General features: G+C 42.9%; 3 protein-coding genes across 9 annotated transcripts in view; all 3 read left to right on the top strand.

Moving 5' to 3' along the window:
• Positions 1–22,946, top strand: part of MED4 (mediator complex subunit 4) — a 1,135,161-nt gene that overhangs the window by 689,464 nt on the left and 422,751 nt on the right. The window lies entirely within an intron of this gene.
• RCBTB2 (RCC1 and BTB domain containing protein 2) overlaps positions 1–22,946 on the top strand; it is a 44,750-nt gene that overhangs the window by 19,089 nt on the left and 2,715 nt on the right. For 6 of the 7 annotated variants that reach the window (XM_050766310.1, XM_050766305.1, XM_050766307.1 and 3 more), the window contains 8 exons: positions 1,807–1,973; positions 2,522–2,680; positions 2,832–2,939; positions 3,954–4,096; positions 11,773–11,963; positions 12,820–12,946; positions 14,928–15,067; positions 18,452–18,582. In XM_050766310.1, the coding sequence (XP_050622267.1) occupies positions 1,807–1,973; positions 2,522–2,680; positions 2,832–2,939; positions 3,954–4,096; positions 11,773–11,963; positions 12,820–12,946; positions 14,928–15,067; positions 18,452–18,582 (1,166 nt within the window). Of the gene's footprint in view, positions 1–1,806; positions 1,974–2,521; positions 2,681–2,831; positions 2,940–3,953; positions 4,097–11,772; positions 11,964–12,819; positions 12,947–14,927; positions 15,068–18,451; positions 18,583–22,946 lie in introns of those variants that run through there. The other variant, XM_050766311.1, reaches the window with a different exon arrangement.
• LOC126940457 (uncharacterized) lies at positions 6,254–8,717 on the top strand. Its single transcript, XM_050766376.1, is given in 2 exon segments — positions 6,254–8,601; positions 8,603–8,717. Coding segments are annotated over 2 exon segments (690 nt in total). The 5' UTR covers positions 6,254–7,962; the 3' UTR covers positions 8,654–8,717.

Genomic DNA, 22,946 nt, shown 5'->3' with positions numbered 1-22,946 from the left:
AATTTCTCCCCAGAAGGTTGTAACCATGGATTTGTAGTTTAATTCACATCAAGACTGAATGGTACAAGAAATCTCAACCCTTGAATTTATTCAAGGTACTGGATGGCAGGTGCCTTAAGGGCATGATAGATGTTAATGCAGATCCTTTCTAGGGGAAGGCACCTTTATCCTAGGCCTGAGAGAATTAACCGAAATAATTGTTCAATGGCAATAGCACATAGTCAAGAGACAACCAGATATACAGTAGTCTCCCCTTATCCATGGTTTTACTTTCTCAGGTTTCAGTTCCCTGCAGTTGACTGTGGTCTGAAAGTATAAATGTAAAATTTCCAAAATAAGCAATTCATAAGTTTTAAATTGTGTGCCATTCTGAGTAGGGTGCTATTTCACCATCTTGCTCCATCCCACCTGGGACATGAATCATCCCTTTGTCCAGCGTCTCGGCTGTAGACACTCCCAGCCGTTAGTTACTCAGTAGCTATCTTAGTTATTAGATTGACTGTCTTGGTTTCATAGTGCTTGTGTTCAAGTCACCCTTATTTTACTTAATAATAGCCCTAAAGTGCAAGAGTAGTGATGCTTGCAATTTGGATATGCCGAAGAGAAGCCATACAGTTCTTGCTTTAAATGAAAAATGGAGAGTTTTCATGCTGAGGTTGTTAAGATTTATGGTAAGAACAAATCTTCCGTCTGTGACATTGTGAACAGTACATTTTGTAGTTGTTCTATTTCATTATTAGTTATTGTTGTTAATCTCTTACTACGCCTAACTTACAAATTAAACTTTATCATAAGTATGTATGTATAGGGAAAATCATAGTATATACAGGTTCAGTACAAGAGTCTTAGAATGTATCTCCTGCAGATAAGGGGGGCTTGCTATGCAAAGAAACAAGGTACCATGAATGGGAACCAGAGGAAATAACAGACAGCAAGAACTGATTACTAAATATCAGGTGTTAAAATTATCAGACACCAATTATAAGACAGCTATATTTATTGTTTGAAGAAATTAAAATGAGCTTGAAGATAATCTGCAGGGATTATAGAAGATTTGAAAAGATCCAAATGAGCAATATGATTATCAAATGAAAATTCAGTGGACAAATTTTGTAGCAGTTTGAACACAGCAAATTAGTAAAATTAGTAAACTGGAAGATAGATCAGAAGTCATTATTCAGAATATAGCACAAAGAGACAACATGCTGGAAAATACAGATGAAATGAGTACATACTGTATGATTCCATTTATTTAAATTTCAAAATCAGGAAAAACTAAAAATTTGTATGCAAGATGCATACATGAGGGCCTTTTGGGGGGTGATTATAAGGTTATATTTCTTGACTTAAGTAGTAGTGCGTGACTGTACATACATGTTTTATGAACTTTTCTGTGTATTATGCTATGTAATAAGTAATAACAAAGATTTTAAAAAATCAACTTGGTGATTATTTTAAAGATAAGGAAATTAAGACCCAGGGGAGTAAAGTGGCCTTATAATCTTTTGACTTCATTCTGATGTTTTTGCTATTACTCCCAGCAGCCTTTTCTCTGCTGTTTATTAAAAACTTATTTTCCCATTATTATAACTGTGTGCATTTAAGTTTCACCTTGTTGCTTTGAGGTAGAATGCAGTTTATACTTTCCAAATAGATTCTTTTGTAAATGACTTTGGTGGAATGGGGAAGTTGATTAGTTTTTTGCACCTGAATTTTTAGATTTCATTTGTGGAAGCTGTGCTACATATATTTTTGTATAATGAAGTAGATGTCGTAAAAGCTGGTTGTCTTTCTTTTTATTTGCAGAAGGAGAAGTCTTTACCTGGGGTCATAATGCTTATAGCCAGCTGGGCAATGGGACAACTAATCATGGTTTAGTGCCCTGTCAAATCTCAACTAATTTGTCAAACAAACAAGTCATTGAAGTTGCCTGTGGGTCTTACCATTCTTTGGTGCTAACATCTGATGGAGAGGTGAGAATAGTCAGCATAAAGCTCATTGATTTTTTTCAATAAGATTATGTAGACTTCTATAGTAGTCCTGGAAATACAATCATCTGATTAAAATAACCTCCCTCAAATTCAGCCTTATTTTTGGTAGCAATTCACAGTCAGGGTATTGATGTTGTGACATTTATCTGTACGTAGTAAGGTCTTCCATAATTGCAAAATTTAAAAGGAGGTGTTGTTCCTTCTCTGTTGCTGTAGTAAAGAGGTTATTTGCAATAAGAAAAATCCCCAAATGCTGAAAAAGATGGCTAGGGCAAAGTAGATACTTTTGTGTTATGTGTTATTTAATAGCAATTATTACTGTTCATATAGATAACACCAACCACCTAATTTTATAAAATGTACGTTGTGTAAGAATGAATTTTGTAAACACTTCTCTGCCTGTGTTGTAAGGATTTATAGATCTGAAGCACTTTGAGAGGGAAGACTCGGTGCCACAAGTACATGTCAGTGTCCAGTTGAGACACTTTATAAATTAATGTGTTTCATTTACTGGTCTTTCCTTTAAACAGGTATTTGCCTGGGGTTATAATAACTCTGGGCAGGTAGGATCTGGATCAACAGTTAATCAGCCAATCCCTCGAAGAGTCACTGGCTGCCTACAGAATAAAGTAGTTGTGACCATAGCATGTGGGCAGATGTGCTGCATGGCGGTAGTGGACACGGGGGAGGTAAGGAAGTTATTTTACATCTTGCTTAAAAACCCTGTTTGCCACATCAGTCTCATGCTAGTATGGTATCACATCAGTCTCATGCTAGTATAATAGACAACTTGCTGGCTGTTTATCTCTTGAGAGGATTGAGGGTGTCATTTTCTCTCAGGTCTATGTCTGGGGTTACAATGGAAACGGGCAGCTTGGACTTGGCAGCAGTGGCAACCAGCCAACCCCTTGCAGAGTGGCAGCTTTGCAAGGCATCCGTGTCCAGCGGGTACGTCCACTGTCAGTTTGTGTGCGTGTATTTTTAAGTCTTCACTGGCAAAGATATCAATATATTAAAAACATAGATTTCTTGGCAGGATGAAAAGTTTAGCTGCTTGGATGTCTTCATTAAAATAAAGGTTAAATCTCTTTTTCCTTGAATTAAATTGCAGATGTTCAGAAAATTTCTGTTCCAGGGCACTGTCACATACCTTTTGGAATATAAATTGTTATAAGCTTTCCTGAGGAAGCTTTGGCAGGGTGTACAAGAGCCTTAAAAGCCTTTCTATCCTTTGACCTGTAGTTCTACTCCTAGGGAATTTCCCTGAGGAACCAACAGTTCCTGTAACTCTCTTACAGAATTAGTTAAGAAGATATATATATATATGTATATATGATAACTTTAATAAAAAACAATAGGTGTAACAGAATTTACTAATCAAATCATAAGTTAATGATTAGCTAAATTATGCCAAGTGTATATGCTGGAGATGATGTATACAAAGAATTTTTAATGATATGGGAAACTGCTATGTGTAATGTCTAATAAAATGAAGCAAGATACAGAACTGCTTATACAACATGGTCAGTAAAAAAAATGCTATAGGTGCATATCTCTATGTCTAAATAGAAATAGAAAAAAAAGCCTGTGATCTTCAGAGAACTTTTATAATTATATTTTTCTATATTTTTCAAATTGAACCTGGTTTACTTTTATAATCAAAAAAGAAAATAATTATTTAAAAAATACAAGTGTCGTTTCTGACATTCCCCTCGTACCCCTTGATTTCTGTGAGCATTAAAGCTCCAGTGAACTGAGGCAGGTGCTCACGCCAGGGGACTCATGACAGTCTTACTGCAGTTCTGGCCCACGTGTTCTGGAAAGGTGTTGGTTAACTTAATGCCTGCCTCTACGGGTAGGCTGCCTCTTTCTTTTTTTCATTTTTGTTTCTTAACCTACTTTGCGGAAGCAGTGAAATAATGACTTCTGTTTGCAGTCCTGAGTGGATTTTTTTCCTTCCAGGTCGCCTGTGGCTACGCACACACATTAGTATTAACAGATGAAGGCCAAGTGTATGCTTGGGGCGCCAATTCTTATGGGCAGTTGGGCACTGGCAATAAAAGCAACCAGTCCTATCCTACTCCCGTCACTGTGGAAAAGGACAGGTAACATGGCCATTTTCACAGTCCCCACACTGGTCTGTGGTGATTGTGATTAAACAATACTTAGACATAGAGAGAATGGTGGGGAATGTACTGCTAGTGTTAGAATAGTATTTAACAAGAGTATTTATTCCTTTATAAAAATTGGCTTTGGAATTGTTGGGGAGATTGATTGTATGTTAAATATGCTATTTTCACTTACCCATGTTTCCTCTATACTTCCAACAGCTATTCTAAGCAAACTGCAATGACTAAACTTGCAACAGCTACTCTGTTACTCTTCTCCCTTACAAATCACCCTTTTGCCCTCCTCCTTTCCCTGTTTTACATTCTTAAGGTGATGTCGATAACATTCGAGGGCGCTCTTCCCTGGCTTAGGAAAAGGTACCTTGCGTGGGGTATAAAGCTGGTCACTCAGCTACATAGAAAATTTGCCGGTTGAAAAGGATAAGGTTATTTCATTACTTTTAACTCCCAAGCTGTCACTATGAGGAAGAGTAAAATGGTTAGGAAATTAAGATTTAGTTTTGTGCACTTGTTTGCAAGGTTGTGTTATGTAATTAGCACATCCAGAATTAGTTTCCATGTTATTCTGATATTTTTGAAAGCCTTTGGAATTTCTCAAGCATGGTCAGATCACTGCCTTTTCGCTTTCCATTTCTTAACAGTAGTATAGCGCAAAAACGTTTCATTATCTTTTCTTTTAAACCAGGGTTGCAGTCATCGTAGAAACGAATGCTGCTATTTTTACTGCATATATCTTTATTACATTTGATTTTAAAAGAAATATATAGACAAACAGATTAGCTCGCACTTATATGCAGTGTTTTTCTAATTTTCTGTTGGAATACTTAACAATGAAAATGAGGAACGAAATTGCCATTTTTCAGCTGCCTCAATTTTCATTTGAGTATTGTGAACTTGGCTGACTTTCTTTAACCTACGTTTTAAAAGTTTTATTTAACCAATTTAACATAGGTTATTTTAATAGGTTAAATAAAACTTTTTTTGTCAAAAACCTTAAAATTTAAGACCCCTGGCCCCTTCAGAATAGGGAGGAGGGACAATAATGGAGGCAGGAGGTGGTTCAGGCAGATGCCTGCAACTGTTCATTCACACATCTTGTAAGGTAGCTTAGAGCTCCTCAGAAGAGAAGGGACAGTCCTGAGGCTTTGAATAACCACAAAAGTACCTCAGTTGATAGGGACACTTAATATTTAAACTGAAAAAACAGAGTGAAAGGATCAAATAAAGATGGCATGGAAATAAAAACGATGGATTTGTATGGCCTGTTTTTTTTTAATTTTTTTATTTTTTGAGGCACAGTCTCCCTGTTGTCCAGGTTAGAGTACAGTGGTGCAATCACGGTTCATGGAGTCTTGACTTCCCAAGCTCAGGCGATCCTCCCACCTCAGACTCGAGTAGCTGGGACTACAGGAGTGTGCCACTATGCCTAGCTAATTTTTTTGTGTGTTTTTTTGTAGGGCCAGGGTTTTGCCACGTTGCCCAGGCTGGTAGCTCCTGGGCTTAAGCAATCCTCTTGCCTTGGCCTCCCAAAGTGCTGGGATTACAGGTGTGAGCCACCAGCCCATTAGTTTTTATGGTGCTCCCACACTTACCCAAAACTTTAGCACATCTGTCCCTGGTCTCACAGAGTCTGCCATCATTGCCCACCAGTGACTTGCTGCGTTGCACTGCTGGTGCCTGATCCAGAATGATCGCCCAAGGCCTCTGACTCACGTTCTCACTGGGGCAGATGGATTGTGGGGTATCAAGGTAGGAGAAAGACAAAGCAGCAGAGAAGCAGGTAATGGGAATGGAAGCTGTGTGAGTGCCAAGTTGCTTAACTGGATGTTGGGAGTTATCTATTGCATTTCTGTCTTTCTTAAACTGCAGTTATTTTTGAATTATAATTTGGCTATAAAAATCATGGATGGCCTAGGCGCTCACGCCTGTAATTCCAGCACTTTGGGAGGCCGAGGCGGGCAGATCACCTTAGGTCAGGAGTTTAAGACCAGCCTGGCCAACATGGTAAAACCCTGTCTGTACTAAAAATGCAAAAATTCGTTGGGTGTGGTGATGCATACCTGTAATCCCAACTGCTTGGGAGTCTGAGGCACGAGAATCCCTTGCCCGTGGAAAGCGGAGGTTGCAGTGAGATCATGACACTGCACTCTAGCCTGGGCAGTAGAGTGGGACTCTGTCTCAAAAAAAAAAAAAAGGATGGATGAATGTTTTAAACGAGATGTTCCTGATTTTCTCAGTTTTCTGTACTTGCATTTCAAGTGGTGATTTCTGAACTTGCACAATTTCAACCAGGCACTCAATCACAGGCGTATTGCAAGGGAGGGGTTTATAGGTCTGTGCTGGGACTTGTTCTGCACTTCTCCACCCTTTCCAGGAATGGAAAGTCAAGTATATGTCGTAACTTATCCCTCAGGAACCCGGGAGCCTTACTTCTGACTCTTCGGGGGCCCATTACAGGAAAGCCTGACTAATTAGGAACTGGATTGAGTATGGGGTGGGGTGGGGTTCAGTGCTTAGTTATCTGTTCACAGAAGTGGGAAGGAGAAACCTGTCTACATTGTTTTCTTTGCTGGAACAACCATCCAAGGGAAATCTTTTAAAATCTTTCCCAGAAAAAGATTTTATTTATGATGGAGAATACTGATATTTGTCAGCCATTTATGTTTACATAAATATAAATTCAATGATTAAAATGATTGTCTTCTCCTAATCCAGTCATTCCCAATCTTTCTGAAGTTTCAGTACCTTGGCCACAGATTGACCAACGTTTGTATCTTTGTTCTTAACGTTTCCTAACAGCATATTTTAAACTGATGTAAAGCTATCTTTTCCTTGAATTTTCTTTTCCTTGAATTTCTGAGAATTCTTCGACTTCTGAGGTAGTCGGTATAATACTTGGGCTCTTACAAAACCAGGATTGGGAATCCCTGCTGTGGATCTGTCATCTTTGCTGTTTCTTCTCCAATATTCTTGTCCCTCACAGATGACCTTTCACCCCTCCTCGAGGTTTTCCGGTTTCTATTCTTTCTCTCTGCTTTTTCATTTCTAGTACTTCATATCCAGTAAGCTCAGTGCTTGTAGTGGATCATTCCCTTGAGGTGACACAAAACCTGTTTATTATCAACATGTAGTGAATTTTTTTCCCATTAAGATTGGCTACGAAATAAAGTGTGAAACATGCCAGGCATCCTGACAGTAAAGGTGAGCTCAGTTGCTAGTCATTGTCTGTTGCACGTCTGACTGGAAAATTGGAACGTCAGCATGTGCTGCTTGGTATGAGTCCAGTTTAAAAACCGATGATGACTTAGGCAATGGCAGGGTTCCTTAGCAGTTGCTTGGATCACAAGCCTAGACCTGAAGGTACCCTCTAAACTTTCTCCACTCTCATTCCTGTAGTAGCTACTGCAGCCAACCAAATCCGCGTCCCACCCCTGACTTCCCACGTGGAGCCGGGTGTGCCGGGTATACGTCACAAGGCCATGCCCGGGGTCGGGCGGCATCATGTGGCCTTCCCCGACCCACCCTTTGGCTCTGTCTGTCCCAGCCCTTCTCTAGAAAGTAGTGTCCCACTTCAGGTCACCAGCTGCTCTAGGGGCAGAGGCTACGCCCTTCCATGGACGCTAGTAACCAATAACGTATCTCAGAAGGGAACATAGGAACCGCATTATTTGGCTTTTCTGATGTTGGGCAGATCAGTGAAGGATGCTGTTGTGCTCCAGTCACTGACATGTTTCATAGAACGTTACCCCAGAGTACACAGAAATGATTCCAAAACATGTAGAAGTCTTTGCCTAGTAAGTCACTGCAGAAGTGCTGAAATCTGAAGAAAGGAAGAGCAGCTCATGAATGCTTATCTCCACATTGTTCACTGGGCTGTCCTAACCTCCCCTGCTCCCAGAGAATACCAGATGGCTTTACAGTTGAGGTGGTTCAAACGCAGAAGGCCCTTTTTCCTTTCATTACTTGCTCAGTTATCTGAACATTGGCCCCCACACCTGCCACCTGGCCAGCGCGGCTTCTGCCTCCCTTGGCACTGCCAGGCGGGGCTTTTCTTAGACTCATCCTCTGGGCCACCTTCAACTCCTCTCCCTCCCTCTGCATTAACATCCAGGCCACCCTCATTAGTCCTTGGCAACCTAGCTTGGGTTGGCCTCCCCAGCCAGCCTTCCAGACTGTTCTTTCTCTCCCTTGCAGCCTGTCTTGCACACCACTGTGACCAGGTCCGTCTGTCTGAGAATACCATTTCCTCACATCATGGCCCTGTTTACAAAGCTGTTTCCCATTTGCCTATCACATCAGATCAAATCGGAACTCTTCGGCTCTGGATTGAAGCCGACGCCACTGTTCCTGGCAAGCCTCGTTGCCCTTCGATCCCGGCGTTGGCCTCCGTCCCTGTCAGGCCTCGTATGATGCTGCTCTCTGGCGTCCTGCCATCTCCAGCTCTGCCTGCACGTTGCTCCTGCATTTCTCTCCACCTCATAAGACTCTTATTCCACAGCTCTGGCCAGGCCAAAGCATACATGGCCCAGTTAGCTCCCTTTTACTTGAAATATTCCCTGAGGAGCCCCTAGGTATTTTTCTTTACTCACCAGAGACTTGTAGTCAGGGCCACACTGATATCATTTGGGAATTATTTGCAAAGTCACAGCTCTGGACTTCTCTCTCCAGCTACATCATGAGTTTCTCAGCTAAATCACAGGCCCACAGTTCCTGCTGCAGCTGGTAAACACTTTCAGTCACGGAAGGAAGCCTTTTTCGGTTCTCAGCTCTGCCAAGGAACTTATTTCATGTACACGAAACCACCAACTGTGAGAGGATGGCTGCCTGTATCCTGTTCCCCCTCATCTTTTTTTTCTTTAAAAAGATGGTAAAGCTGATTATAAGAATTTAAGTAACATGGCCCTAGAACTACACTCTGACTCTGAGCCCTGTGTCCTGCCCACAGCACCAGGCCACGAAGACGTACCACGTCGCTACCCTCACATTTGCTTGTAACTTAGGAGGCTTGCTAATAAAATCGATGGTAACAGTGGATGTACTTCTCTTTTAATACATTTATTCTATTTCCTTCTCCCATTTTCCTTATTTGTTGAAAAGAATGTGCTGATTGAGAAGCCAAATATTATTAACCATTTTCCCCATCTGTCACGGTTCTTTTGCACAGCACTGGATTAGGCCGGGAAATCAGGAAATATCAGGAAAAAGATTCTTCTAGGGAAACTCTTACTAATCTGAATTGATCACTAGAAATACATGGTCTCTACCTAAAGGACGCTTTGTCACTTAAAATGCCGAGTACTTGTCATAATGTAAAGAAACCTCCATTGTCATGCAACCATTTGCACCCAGACATTGTGCCTGGTTGCACTTAACATTTTATCATTTGATTCTTACACCAGCCCTCCAATGTGATGAAACCAAGGCTCCTAGGTGCTAAGTGACATTCCCCTAGTCATGCAGCCTAGTGGTAAAGCGGAGATTCAAATCTAGTTTTTGTTTTCCTTTGAGCTGGAGCTGCAATTAAAAAAAAAAAAAGAAAGAAAAAACAAACCTAGGTTTGTTTGACTCCAAATCCTGAGCTCTCTACTGTGGGCCATCGTAGCCTCTTTTCCTGTAGTATTTGTGTGTGGTTTTTCAAGGGCTAAGAACGATCCTCTAATAAGTCAGTGAAATTGCCACCCGTGAGAACAGCATGTCTCAGCCTCTGAGGCGAGCAGGCACAAGCTCCAGGTTCTGTGATGACACCTCCCTCCTGGTTTGGGGGCAGCTGCCTAAAGGAGGCAGCGTGGGATCATCCTCACCCTTCAGGTGCTAGTCCGTGTCAGTGGGGCCTTACACAACTCTCCTTTGTGTTGTTGAGTCTTCCTCAGTCAGCAAAGTGACCCACAGATTATATTCAGTAAGACACCATGCTATGTGCTTAGAGAGAATTAAGCCAGTGATTAGGCCTGCCAGAAACCGGCCATCGCGCTGAACAGGTGAAACGGATGCATAAAGAGTAACAGGGCCAGGCTGGAGTGGTGTGGACAGGAAGTGCTGCAGGAGCTCAGGTGAGCGGGAGACCTCGAACTTGGGGCGTTTGAACTGGGCCTTAGAAGATAGGTAGGATTTGTAAGGCAGAGAGAAAGAACATTCCTGAACAACCATGGATGAAGCCATTGAAGGGCAGTGAGAAAGCCCATTTGTTGAAGCAGGCTGTGTGCACAAAAGTGACTTGAGAGCTGGCTGTTCAGAAGTGACACCAAATCATGGATGGGGTTATGTCTTGTGTCAGGATTTTATCTGAGGGAAGCCGCTGCCCGTGTGAAAGTTCTGATGAGAACAGTGTTCCAGGAGGATGGTTAACCTGCCAGCACTGTGTGAGTTGGGGCAGAAGGGAGAGTCTAAGGCAAGGGAGACCTGGGAGGCTGTTACAGGGCCCAGATGCAGGGTGTGCCTGACCCCCCAGTGGTGGCTGAGGGGTGACATTGCAAAGCATCTTTGTTATTTAACTGGATATTCTAAAGAAAATGGTAAATACGGAGGGAGAAGTCAAAGTTGACCCTGAAGTTCTGAGCCTAAGTCTGAGGATGCTGGTACCATTGTCTGCTGTAGCAAAATCAAGATGGGGACTTCCCCTGGGTTAAAAGAGTTTACCCTTTTCCTTTAATCTGTATGGTGGCTTATTCTGATAGAAAAGAAATTACTTCCAGGGGAAACAATGTTTTTCCATTAAGAAGTGTTCCGAGGCCGGGTACAGTGGCTCACACCTGTAATCCCAGCACTTTGGGAGGCCAAGGTGGGCGGATCACTTGAGCTCAGGAGTTCAAGACCAACCTGGGCAACATGGCAAAACCTGGTCTCTACAAAAATTAGTCAGGTGTGGTGACTTGCACCTGTAGTCCCAGCTGCTGCGGAGGCTGAGGTAGGAGGATTGCTTGGGCCTAGGAGGCAGAGATTGCGGTGAGCCAAGATCCCAGATTGTGCCACTGCACTCTAGCCTGGGTGACAGGACAAGACTCCTCTGTCTCAAAAAAAATAAAAATAAAAATGTTCCGAGAACTACCTCCTCGTCAATCATGAACTTAGAGCAGTAGGGTGTATCACATGGTGATCCTAGAAAACTGCTCTCCTGGGTTCCAGGTCATACAGTCCAGTGTGGTAGAACTACTGCATTTACTCTGTGCAATAGGAGTTGGAATAGCGTTCTAGAAATCGGTGAAGTCTTCATTAAAATATTTATTTATTGGCCCTCAGTCCAGATGACCCAAATCTTTATTATTTTCTTCAGTAAGTAACGTTTTAGGGGAAAAAATTTAAACCACCCTTTTTTGGTGGGGGGACCACTACTCTCTTGGGTTATACTTGAATTTCAAAATAGGATGGTACATATTTTTATAGGCCTACTGGCTAGAAGTGGTACAAACAGATCTTCATGAGTTATAAGTGCCATTGAAGTGTGGCTTAAATGTGAATAACGGTTTGGTGCCTGATAATTTAGGAGATGAGGTGTATGAGTCATGTGGTAGTTTTTTTGTTTTTTTTTTTTTTCTTTTCCTGACCCTTTTTGTAATTTTATGATGTCCCACATCAGTTAAACCTGAGTGGGGGAGGATACAACTTGTTTCTGCCTCTGGTCACTGTGCTTATGTGGTGTGTATTTGTGAATTTAGGATTATCGAGATTGCAGCCTGTCACTCCACACACACGTCTGCGGCCAAGACGCAGGGTGGGCACGTGTACATGTGGGGTCAGTGCCGGGGTCAGTCCGTGATCCTCCCGCACCTCACCCACTTCTCCTGCACCGACGACGTGTTTGCCTGCTTTGCCACTCCCGCCGTCTCGTGGCGCCTTCTCTCCGTGGGTGAGCTAGTCACTGTCCATTTGGGGGATGGCCCGAAAATCTGGGAAAGAACTCAGGGCTTTACTTCGATAATGAGGATTTTGTTAGGTGCACTCTCATAATTTATTTGTCTCTGATGGGCTTCTGCAAAAGGGAACTAATTTTATTTTCTTCAAAGCATCAGAAACCAACACTAGTACTAAACTAAAAGTAATTTTATTTGACTGCTTTTTTTTTTTTCTTTAAGAGAGAAAGATGGGTCTTGCTCTGTTGTCCAGGCTGGAGAGCAGTGGTGCAATCGTAGCTCACTGTACTCTTGAGCGCCTGGACTCAAGCAATCCTTTTGCCTTAGCCTGTTGAGTAGCTGGGAGTATGGGTACCCACTACCACGCCTGGCTAATTTAAAGAAACTTTCTGTGGAGGTGGGGTCTCACTGTGTCACCCAGGCTGGTCTTAAACCGTGAGCCTCAAGCCATCTTTCTGTCTCCACCGCCACCAAAGTGTTGGGATCACAGGTGTGAGCCATTGTGCCCTGCCCTTATTTGACTGCTTTTTAATTTTACCGAGAAACTGTGTCTTTTACTTTTAGCTAGCATATTTGCTCAAATATTTAAAATTTCATTCAAAATTAGTGATGTGGCTTGGGACTTTTTCTTATTATTTTGCCAGATTTATAAGCCGATGTGTGTGAGATTCTTATCCTTAATGATTACAGAGATGCATATCTGTCTTCAGGGGAAAAAACCCATTGCTCAGTTGCTCAGTTATTTTTGAGGAATTCGTATTTTCATGAGTATAGGTAGAGCAGTGCCATACCCTGGCCTGCATGTTCATTATGTCTGTAGCTAACCTGGAAGCATTTGCATTATTCTCCTAGAACCCGATGACCACCTCACAGTGGCTGAGTCACTGAAGAGGGAATTTGACAACCCGGACACCGCAGACCTGAAGTTTCTGGTTGATGGAAAGTACATTTATGCACATAAAGTCCTTCTCAAGATTCGGTAAGGAATCATTTATTTTGAGAATTGAGAAAAATAATTCATTCAACAATTGTATTCTGAGTGTCCAACTCTATTAGGCACCTCAGTAAGAAAGAAAAAATGTAAGGCTGTTTTTGCTCTTACAAGCATACAGTGGAGCGGGGGGAACTATACGTGAAACAAGAAATAACACAGGTTGTGTGTGGTTCAGGGAATCAGGACCGTAGGCGCTCCTGAGGCCTGAAAAGTGGGGTGGTCACCTTGGCAGCAGGGAGCAGCCAGTGCACGCTGCAAATGTGTCCTGTGCTCTGAACACCGTATTGATACTTGGACGTCCATCAGTTACCCTCTCTGCCTGGGAATCAAGCTCAGCTCATAATAATCACTTTCTTTAATCACTTGTGGGGTACTTTTAGATGGTTTAAAAAAGAGAAGATCAAGGCCTTTCCAGACCAAAAAGGTCTGTAGTGAGGCTAGCACAGAGATTTTAAAAATCACATTTGTGAATGTTTGTGAGCAATGAGCTGTGTGCATTTCAAGTGTGCAGTTTGATGGGTGCTGACACATGTCCACGCCTGTGAAACCGCTGCCCCACATCCAGATAGAGAACATTCCCACCACCCTTCAGAGACCCCTCATGTCCTAGCCCTGGGTGACCGTGGCTCCTTCTGTCACTGTAGATGAGTTAGCATTTTCTGGAGTGTATTTAGATGGGATGATACAGGATGCATTCGTTTGTGCCTGGCTGCTTTCTCTTACATGATGATTTTGAAATTCTTTATGTTGTTGTGTAACAGATATTTAAATCCTACCGCAGTGAGTCACAAACTCAACACAGCATTTTAGTCTCAAGTTCCTCTTTAGTAAGATCAAGCTATGCAGCATTTGTTCACTCTCTCTGCATCACATCAACCTGCATGAAAGGAGAGGGGTGGATTAGTTTGCTGTTACAAAGTACTATAGGCTGGGTGGCTTAAGCAACATAAAGTTCTGGAGGCTGGAAGTCCCAGATCAAAAGTGTCAGTCGGATGGGTTTCTTCTGAGGCTGTGAGCGAGAATCTGTTCCTGCCTCTTTCCTGGCTGCTGGGGGTTTGCTGACAGTCTTTGGCCTTCCTTGGCATGTGACTGCTTAACTCCAGTCAGCATGTGGCATTCTCCCTTTGTGCATGTCTGTGTCCAAATTTCCCCCCACCTTTTTTTTTTGTTAGATGGCAGAGTCTTGCTCTATTGCCCAGGCTGGAGTGCAATGGCATGATCTCGGCTCACTGCAACCTCCGCCTCCCAGGTTCAAGTGATTCTCCTGCCTCAGCCTCCCGAGTAGCTGGGATTACAGACGCACGCCACCATGCCTGGCTAATGTTTGTATTTTTGGTAGAGTTGGGGTTTCACCATATTGGTCAGGCTGGTCTCAAATTCCTGACCTCGTGATCTACCCACTGGCCTTCCAAAGTGCTGGTATTACAGGCATGAGCCACCGCACCCAGCCCAGATTTCCCCTTTTTATAAGGATGCCAGTCACATTGGATTAGGGCTACCCTGGTGACCTTCTTATAACTTGGTTACCTCTTTAAAGGCTCTCTCTCCCAGTAAGGTCGCATTTTGAGGTGTTGGCCATTAGGACTTCAACATAGGAATTTTTAGAGGACATCATTCAACCCATGATGGAGTGAGGAAACAGAATTACTTAGATTTTATAAAAATAAACCCACTGATTTCTCTAAATGCTGACAGTGGTTGTGGTGTGAGAGAGATGCCAGGGAGTCCGGCTCTGTCCCCATTAGCACAGCCATTGGGGCTGCTTTCCGGGCCACCCTTGGCAGCAGGTTTGCATGTACAGCCTTGCCGAATAAATGACTGTTTGAAAACCCAGGCCAGCAAAGAAAGTGAGGAGCCACAGCAGGGACGTGCCAGTGTGCACCTTCGAGAGAAGGACGTCCTCCTCACAGTGGCCGTCTGTCCTGGCCGGGAAGCTAGGACCTGACTTGCTGCTTTCTTCCTTCAGATGTGAGCATTTTCGTTCGTCGTTGGAAGATAACGAGGATGATATTGTAGAAATGAGTGAATTTTCATATCCTGTTTACCGGGCCTTCCTGGAATACCTGTACACAGACAGCATCAGCCTTTCTCCTGAGGAGGCAGTAGGTAATTGCCAAAGACTTCCGAAAACTTGGCAAAATGTTGAGGAACTGACAAGGTGGTTTCTATAGAACCTAAAAGAAAGTTGCTGCGAGGGTAATTACAGAAGTATTTCTTTTTGTGTGTGTTGAATCCAAACACATTTCCCTTGTTACTACTTATGCAAAGGTTGACTGGACAGATCAGAGAGAGAAGGATCAAATCATCACCACTGTGGAGCACTGCAGGCAGCAGCATGGAGGAAGGGACAGAGACCGAGGGCCACGCAGCAGATCCCAGTGTCTCCACCAGCAGGGCCCAGGAATTCCACTTATTTCAGACTGTGGGCCCGAGTCCATCAAGTCTGTGCCAAGCGGCTTAGGAGGCTGGGAAAGTGGGCATTTCCAGATGGCCGTAGCTCAGCTAAAAATTCTGTAGTTTCAGTAGAAAGGAAGAATGGATGTGAGAGAGAGAGAGTGTGGATGTGTGTGTGTGTGTGCGCGTGTGTGTGTGCGTGTGTGCGTGCGCGCGTGTGCGTGTGTGTGTGTGCGCGTGCGCGTGTGTGTGTGCGCGCGTGTGTGTGTGCGCACGTGTGTGTGCGTGCGTGTGTGTGTGTGCACGTGTGTGTGCGTGTGTGTGTGTGTGCGCGCGTGTGTGTGTGTGTGCGTGTGTGTGTGTGCGCGCGTGTGTGTGCGTGCGTGTGTGTGTGTGCGCGTGTGTGTGTGTGTGTGTGTGTTGGGGTAGGGGTTGAGAGAGAGGCAGCTCGCAGCTTCTGCCACAGGAGAGATGTGATCTGTGTTTCAAACATCAGTTCTTATATTGGTTCAGGTGAGAGATGATGGTCTCCTGGGTTGGGGTTGTATAGCAGTGGAAGTGTTGAAAGAGATCAGATGCTAGATAATATTTTTAAGAGGTTGCTGATGGGATTTGTTGATAGATGGGATGAGAGGTGTGAGTTGAGAGAGAAGGATGGCTGCACTGAGGTACTTGGCCTGGGTAGCTGCCTTAATGGAAGTCCTATTCACTGAGGTGAGGAAGATGGAGAACAACAGGCTTGCTCTGGACTTTGAAAGTCAAAGGAGTTTGAGCTTCCCGTTAGATACCCAAGTGGCAATTTTGTTTTTGAGACGGAGTTTCACTCTTGTTGCCCAGGCTAGAGTGCAATGGCACAATCTCGGCTCACCACAACCTTTGCCTCTCGGGTTCAAGTGATTCTCCTGCCTCAGCCTCCTGAGTAGCTGGGATTACAGGCATGTGCCACCATGCCTGGCTAATTTTGTATTTTTAGTAAAGACAGGGTTTCTCCATGTTGGCCAGGCTGATCTCGAACTCCCGACCTCAGGTGATCCACCTGCCGTGGCCTCCCAAAGTGCTGGGATTACAGGCGTGAGCCACTGCGCCTGGCCCCAAATGGCAATTTTTTATAGGCCCACCCCTAACATTTGCAGGGCTCTGGCCAAGACTCTGAATGGAGACCTATGCTCCATATGTCTAAAAATTTAAAGTTATATGTCAAGCTAATGAACTTCAGATAAAATATGTCCAATCCTCCCTCCTTAATGTAAGTTCATTAAGAACTGAAAGGACAGGTTTCAGTTTTAGTTGGCATTTAGAGTTGCTGGACTCCTTGGAGTTCTGTGCCAGAACCCAATGGCACTGGCAGGACCGACCCCTCCTCCGGCAGAAGGGTGTGTGGGCACCCTAGCTTGCATTCCAAGCTCTATCCGCCCCCAACCCAGGTTACCCTTTTGGGCCAGGGAGTCTGCACATTGGTGGTGGGGTCTAAGGGAGGAAATACCCACACATGTGGCCTCAGGGCCAATTATGCAGGCAGTCCCAGGTTCCCAGGTACCCAAAGTGTGGTCTAGAAGTGGACATGTGGCTCCTTGGCCACCCTGTGCTGAGGGTGTGCATGGAGGAGGTGTAGAGCCGAGACTTGGGGCAGAGTCCTCTCTTAGGGCAGTGCCGCTTACGGGAGTGAATCTGAAGCTTGGGGCCAAAAACAATGAAGCCATTCACAACTCTCAAGATTTCAGTGTCCTCTATAACTTTGATAATATTTGTTATAAAAAAGCAAGTTTCCAACCAAAGTCTACCACATGTACAAGATTTATTAGCAGACAGACACAAAAACAATTAATATTGTAAAATAGATGAAATCCCAGCTCTCTATACTTCATACACTCTATTAAGTACCTTGCATGAAAAGTTAGCTTGAGGTGGACATGACAGTATTCTAGTAGCTGGATTCAGCTAACCTTTTGATCCTGGCTACCACTCATTTCGCCAATGACAAACTCATTCTGACATTCTTTATGCTAATTACAAATCCTCTAATGAAGATTCAGAAAAACAAATAGGGTCTTTCAGATGCTAATTGCTTCAATTAGAGTACTTCCTATCATTCCTTGGGGTAGAATAAAGTTAATTTACATATATCACCTCACCCAGTCTCTATTGAATTACTTGAAAAATAGGTGACAGGTAATATAACAGGACTCATCTGCATATGTAGATGATATTTAAAACCCTGGGGCTGGAGTTCTGGGAAGTAAGTGAGAGAAGTATCTGAAAATTTAACCCTGGGGCACTCAAACATTTGGAAGTCAGGAAAAATGATTCAGCCTAGAGAACTGAGGAGCAACTAATTAAAAATGCAAGCAAGTGACAAAGTGCCCTAAGGAGAGCATTATCAATCATGTCAAATGCTGTATAAGTGTCAAGTAAGAGGAAACCAGAGAATATGGCACCCTGGAATCCATTGTGACCGCCCCAGGTGTGATTGCAGTAGTGGTGGGGTTGGGATTCTGCTTGTAATGGCTTGAGGTCAGAATGGGAGGTGGGAAAATGGAGACAGCAGATACAGACAGCTCTGTCTAGGAGTTTTGCTGTAGGGAGGAGCAGTGGGATAGGGTAACAGGAGGCAGACACATATCTATGAAAAGGTCACCCCTCCCCTCTCTTCCCCTCTCTTCCCATCCCCTCCCCTCCCCTCCCTCTTCTTTTCTTCTCTTTTGTTTTCTTTCTTTTCATGGCGGGCACTCTTACAGCATGTGTGTGTGCTCCTGGGAATGGCCCAGGAGAAGCTGACATTGAGATTGCAGGGGAAGGGGTCATTCAAGGTGCACATGCTTTTTCTTTTTTTCCTAGGAAAAAATTATTAAAGCTATTTTCCCTGTGCTCCTGTTTTTCAACAGCTAATGATTTGTGTATCGTATTTGCTCAGCTTGGCTGCCATCCTGGGTAGAGCCCCACACTGAAGTGTTAGTGTCAGTCAGCATCAGTCTACGCAGCGCTTCACTGAGGATTATATCCAAAATACTGTCAGAATCATCTCTGAGTGGCTGAGTGAGTGAGTGTAAATCAGGATGCTTGAAATCACTCCCCCTAATAAACACATCTTTCCAACAGGACTGCTAGACTTGGCTACATTTTATAGAGAAAATCGTCTGAAAAAGCTCTGCCAACAAACTATCAAGCAAGGCATCTGCGAGGAGAACGCCATCGCTCTGCTCTCGGCTGCAGTGAAGTATGAGGCCCAGGTAAGGAAAGCCTGCTTCCAGCAGCTGGCCTGGAGAAACGGAACCGAGGTGCCTGCCTCATACCTTAAACTAAAATAAAGTTTGGGTAGAGGAAAGATTGAATATTTTTTTAAAAAAGAAATAACAAGAGTACTAGACAACATATAAGTGAGTATTTATATAACGTTGGGGTGGACATCAAAGGCAGAAGCCATAAAGGAAAGGATTTATAGCTCTGATTTAAAAAGATAAGAAACTTTTATCCACGTAAAAATACCATAGAGAAAATTAGAAAGTAGTGAGACACTGGGAAAAATATTTGCAACACATAATGAAGTCTGTTTACCAGAGTGAAAAACAAAAAGAGAATAGGAACAGTTTGGTTGAAAGAAATGGATCAAAGAACAAATGGCTCTATAAACAGACAAAAAACATAAATGAAAACAAGGTATGGCTTTTCCCCTGTCAAAGCAGGAAGACATTGTTTTGGAGACAATGTATAAGATCAGAATAATGGTGTTCTCCTAAACTACTGATGAGAGTACAAATTGATATGGAGAACAACTTGGTATAATATGTGTTAAGCACCTTAAAGTAAAGACACAATTCTTCAAGGAATTCACTCATAAGTATTTCTCTTGAGGAAGTAATCATGGATTTGGAAAAAGACTTAGCTTCAAAGGTGTTTACTGCAGCAGTTTATAATTTTGAAAAATTAGAAAAAGGTTAGTGTGAATAGTGGAGGCTTGTTTATAAAATGTTAATATCAAGAAATTATGCAGCTATTCAAGATATATCACTAAGTGAAAAACTATTATCCTATTTTTATTTTTTAAAAAGGTATAACTAGCTGAATAAAAAAACTAAAGTTCATTATCTACACAGAAAAAAAGACTGAAAACTATGCTTAGTGGTTATCATTGAATGGTGGGATTGTGGATGATTTTTATTTTCTTCTCTTTGCTTATTTTTTTTGAACTTTTACAGTGACCATGTATTGTTATGATAATAAAGAAAGGAAAGAAAACCAATCTTAGAACCAAATCTTTAGGAAACAGGCCATAACATCTTCAAGTCAATTTCCTTTTGGTATAAGGATATCCTCTCCTTTGGTCAAAAAAACAGAGACATTTTAGTAGATGAAAGGTTATAACTTTTTTTTTCTGTTTATGTAGATAATACTATGCTTATTAAAGAAAATTTGTAAAAGACAAAAAGTGTGAGGAAGGTAATGACTCATCAACCAGAGAACAGTAGCACTTTCATATAGCAGCTTCTGAGTTTTTGTTTTATGTCACATTATATATTTGTAAATACTTGAAACCTAGATTTTTTTTCACTTAACATTTTTAAAAAAAGTACTACCTCAAAACATTGACATTTAAAAGCACAGTGAATGTTTTATATCAAGGCAATAACATATTGGGGACTTACAATACAGAATGTTTCATGGGCAAACAAAATCCATGCACTTTTCCTAGTCTGTTCTTTAGCATCACAGTGATGAACCATGGTGGTGGAGGGCCATCTTAGATGTCAAGATGGTGCCTCGTGGTGTTTGCATCTGAATCAGGCTTCATTTTTAATACTTTTAAATATTCTCTATGTGAATTATTTGTCTGGCTACCTTCCAGCTCTCTGCTTTCTAGAAAGTAACCTCTTTGAGGCATGGCAGGGACTTTGTTTTGCTCACAACCGTATCCCCAGTGCCTAGGATGGTGTCTGATACATAGTAGGTACTTACTAAATACTCCTTTCATAGATGTTCAGTTTTGCCTATAGAGATGCACTGTTTTACTACAGCCTGTCCAGCTAATTGTTGTACCCTAAATTAGCATAATAGACTACAGGTAAAATAGACTGTATATATACTTAATGTAAAATACAAGCGTTTGTAAGTAAAGAACAGTGCTGTATTTGATTTGCCTAGCTCAAATAAGCAAGAAATGGGCTCTTTCCGCAAATTATTATCCCTCATGCTGGACTGTCACTTAGTATATAATTCATATGAGCCAGGGATTATTCTAAGCACAGTTCATATTTCATTTACTCCTCAAAACAACCTTGTAAGACATAGGCATTATTATATTTGATCCAGTTTATAAATGAGAAAACTGAAGCTTGGGGAGATTAAGTAATCTGAGTAAACCAGTAAACTGCAAAACTGGAATACAGTCCAAGATTGGGCAAATTTTAAAACCGCATGTTTAACTACAATTCTCCACTGTACTCAGTATTTTGAAATCAGGAGTATTTATGCATGGATTCAACAGATATTCACTGAGTGCCTGTTACATGCCCGGCACTGCCCTAGGCACTGGGGTACTGCAAATGAACAAAACAAACCAAAATCTCTGCCCTTGTGGGAATTTCTGGTGAGGGGAGACGGGTGATCAGTAAACGAATAGGATATATAGTATGTCAGATGGTGACAAGTGATATGGAAAGAAGTAAGCCAGGGAAGACAGCCTAGGGAATGCCATCCTGAGATGAAAGTTGAAATTTTAAATACAGTGGTCAGGGAGGCAAGACATCACTGAGCAGGTGACACAAGCAGAGACCTGAAGGAGGTGTGGGTGGTGTGTTCGGGGAAAAGCAAGCCCAGTGTGGATGGAGCACAGTGGGGAGGGAAGTAGCTGATGAGGTAGGGAGATGGAGGTGCACAGTGGCGTGTGTGGGAGGAGGCAGGGCCCGCAGAGCCCATAGGCAGGTTTCAGGAATCAGAGTTCCAAGGTGAGTGGCCATCAGAGGGTTTGGAGAGGAGCAGATATAATCTGATGGGCATTTGAAAGTAATCCTCCTGGCTGCTGTGTTTTGGGAGGGGAGAGAGAGAGAGAGTGTGTGTGTGTGTTTAGGGGAAGGAGAGTACTTTGGAGGCTGTATAATTCAGGAAGTGATGATGGTGGATTGGTCCAAGCTATCACCTGTGGGGATGGTAAAAAGTGGTTAAGATTTTGAATGCATTTTGAAAGTAGAGCCAACAGGATGTGCGGATAGATTAGATGTGAGGGAAGAAAAAAGATGACTGAGGAGGTTCTGGGCCTCAGCAGCTGTTAAGGATGAAAGTGGTATTTATTGAGCTAGAGAAGATAGGAGCAACATTTTGGGGGAAATATCAGGAATTTGGTTTTGAATATGAGAAGTATGTGATGTCTATTAGACATCCAAATGGAAATGTCTAATAAGCAAATTGGATAAGCAAGCCTGGAAGTCAGAGAGAAATGTACTGAAGTCCAAGCTATGAGGCAGTGACGTGAGACAGGTTTGAGGATTAAGTCCTGAGCACTCCGGGTGCTTAGAGGAGATAAGGAGACACCAGCAAAGGAGACTGAAGAGGAGTGAGCAGTGACGGAAGCGAGAAACCAGCAGACCGTTTCCTGGAGGCTGGTAAAGAAAGCGAAACAGGAAGGAAGAAGTCCGAACCACACCAGATGCTGCTGGCGGGTCTGCGGGGAGAGCTGAGAACTGACCAGTGGGTTTGCGGATGAGAACGCCTGGGGGGCCTTGGCAAGCAGTTTTAGGGCAGTGAAGCAGGGAGTCTGATCGGAGCCTAGAAGTAGAGGAACTGAAGATGGGGAATAGAGGCAGGTTTTCATGGTAATTTTATTATAAAGATAAAAAGGAAGAGGTTTGGGGGCATTTGAGGTAGAACATCTTTACTTTTTTAAGATGTAGGAAATGGAAGCTTGTCTAATGATGCAAATGACTCGGTGAAGGGGAACAAGCCAGTGATGCAGGGGACAGTTGGCTAGAGCAGGGCGCCTGAGTAGGTGGAGCAGTAGGATCTAGTGACAGAGCAAGGGCTCTGCTTTCTATAGGGTCCTGGACCGTTGATCCAGAGAAGATTGCATCCACAGGCCTTTCTCTAATAGGCAGCGAGACGTGGTGGGGAGAGCTTGTGGAGGTTCTTTTCAAGTGATTCTGGTTCTCAGTGAAAGAGGAAGTCATGTCAGCTGAGGATGAGGATGAGAGGGGAGATGTCAGGCTTATGGGGAGAAATATGGGAGTCCTATAGGAAAATGAGCAAACTAGAAGAGTGTGGTAGGACTTCAGGACAGAACAGAGGGCCCCATTTTGAACATGAAGCCGCATGGAGTCGTAGCATTCAAAATAGACTACAATTCTTTAACTGAAAAATAATGGGGGCCTTGTTTTATATGGACAGCATTCCCTTATAACCAGTACCCCCCATGCCAATTTATTGAATTCTTAGAATCACAGGCACTCTTTCCAAGTCCTGTCCTTAATTTAATATTTAGGGGGAAATCCCACTCTAGAATAAGGTAAAGGCACATGGATCCAAGCGATAACTTTTTAGGGCTTTTTCATTCTCCCATTAATTAGCAATTTTCCCGCTGCTGTCCAGATCTGTGAGGCGTCAAACT

The sequence above is a fragment of the Macaca thibetana genome, chromosome 17, assembly GCF_024542745.1.
Source record: "Macaca thibetana thibetana isolate TM-01 chromosome 17, ASM2454274v1, whole genome shotgun sequence".
NCBI lineage: Eukaryota > Metazoa > Chordata > Mammalia > Primates > Cercopithecidae > Macaca > Macaca thibetana.
This window is presented reverse-complemented; position numbering and strand designations above follow the sequence as displayed.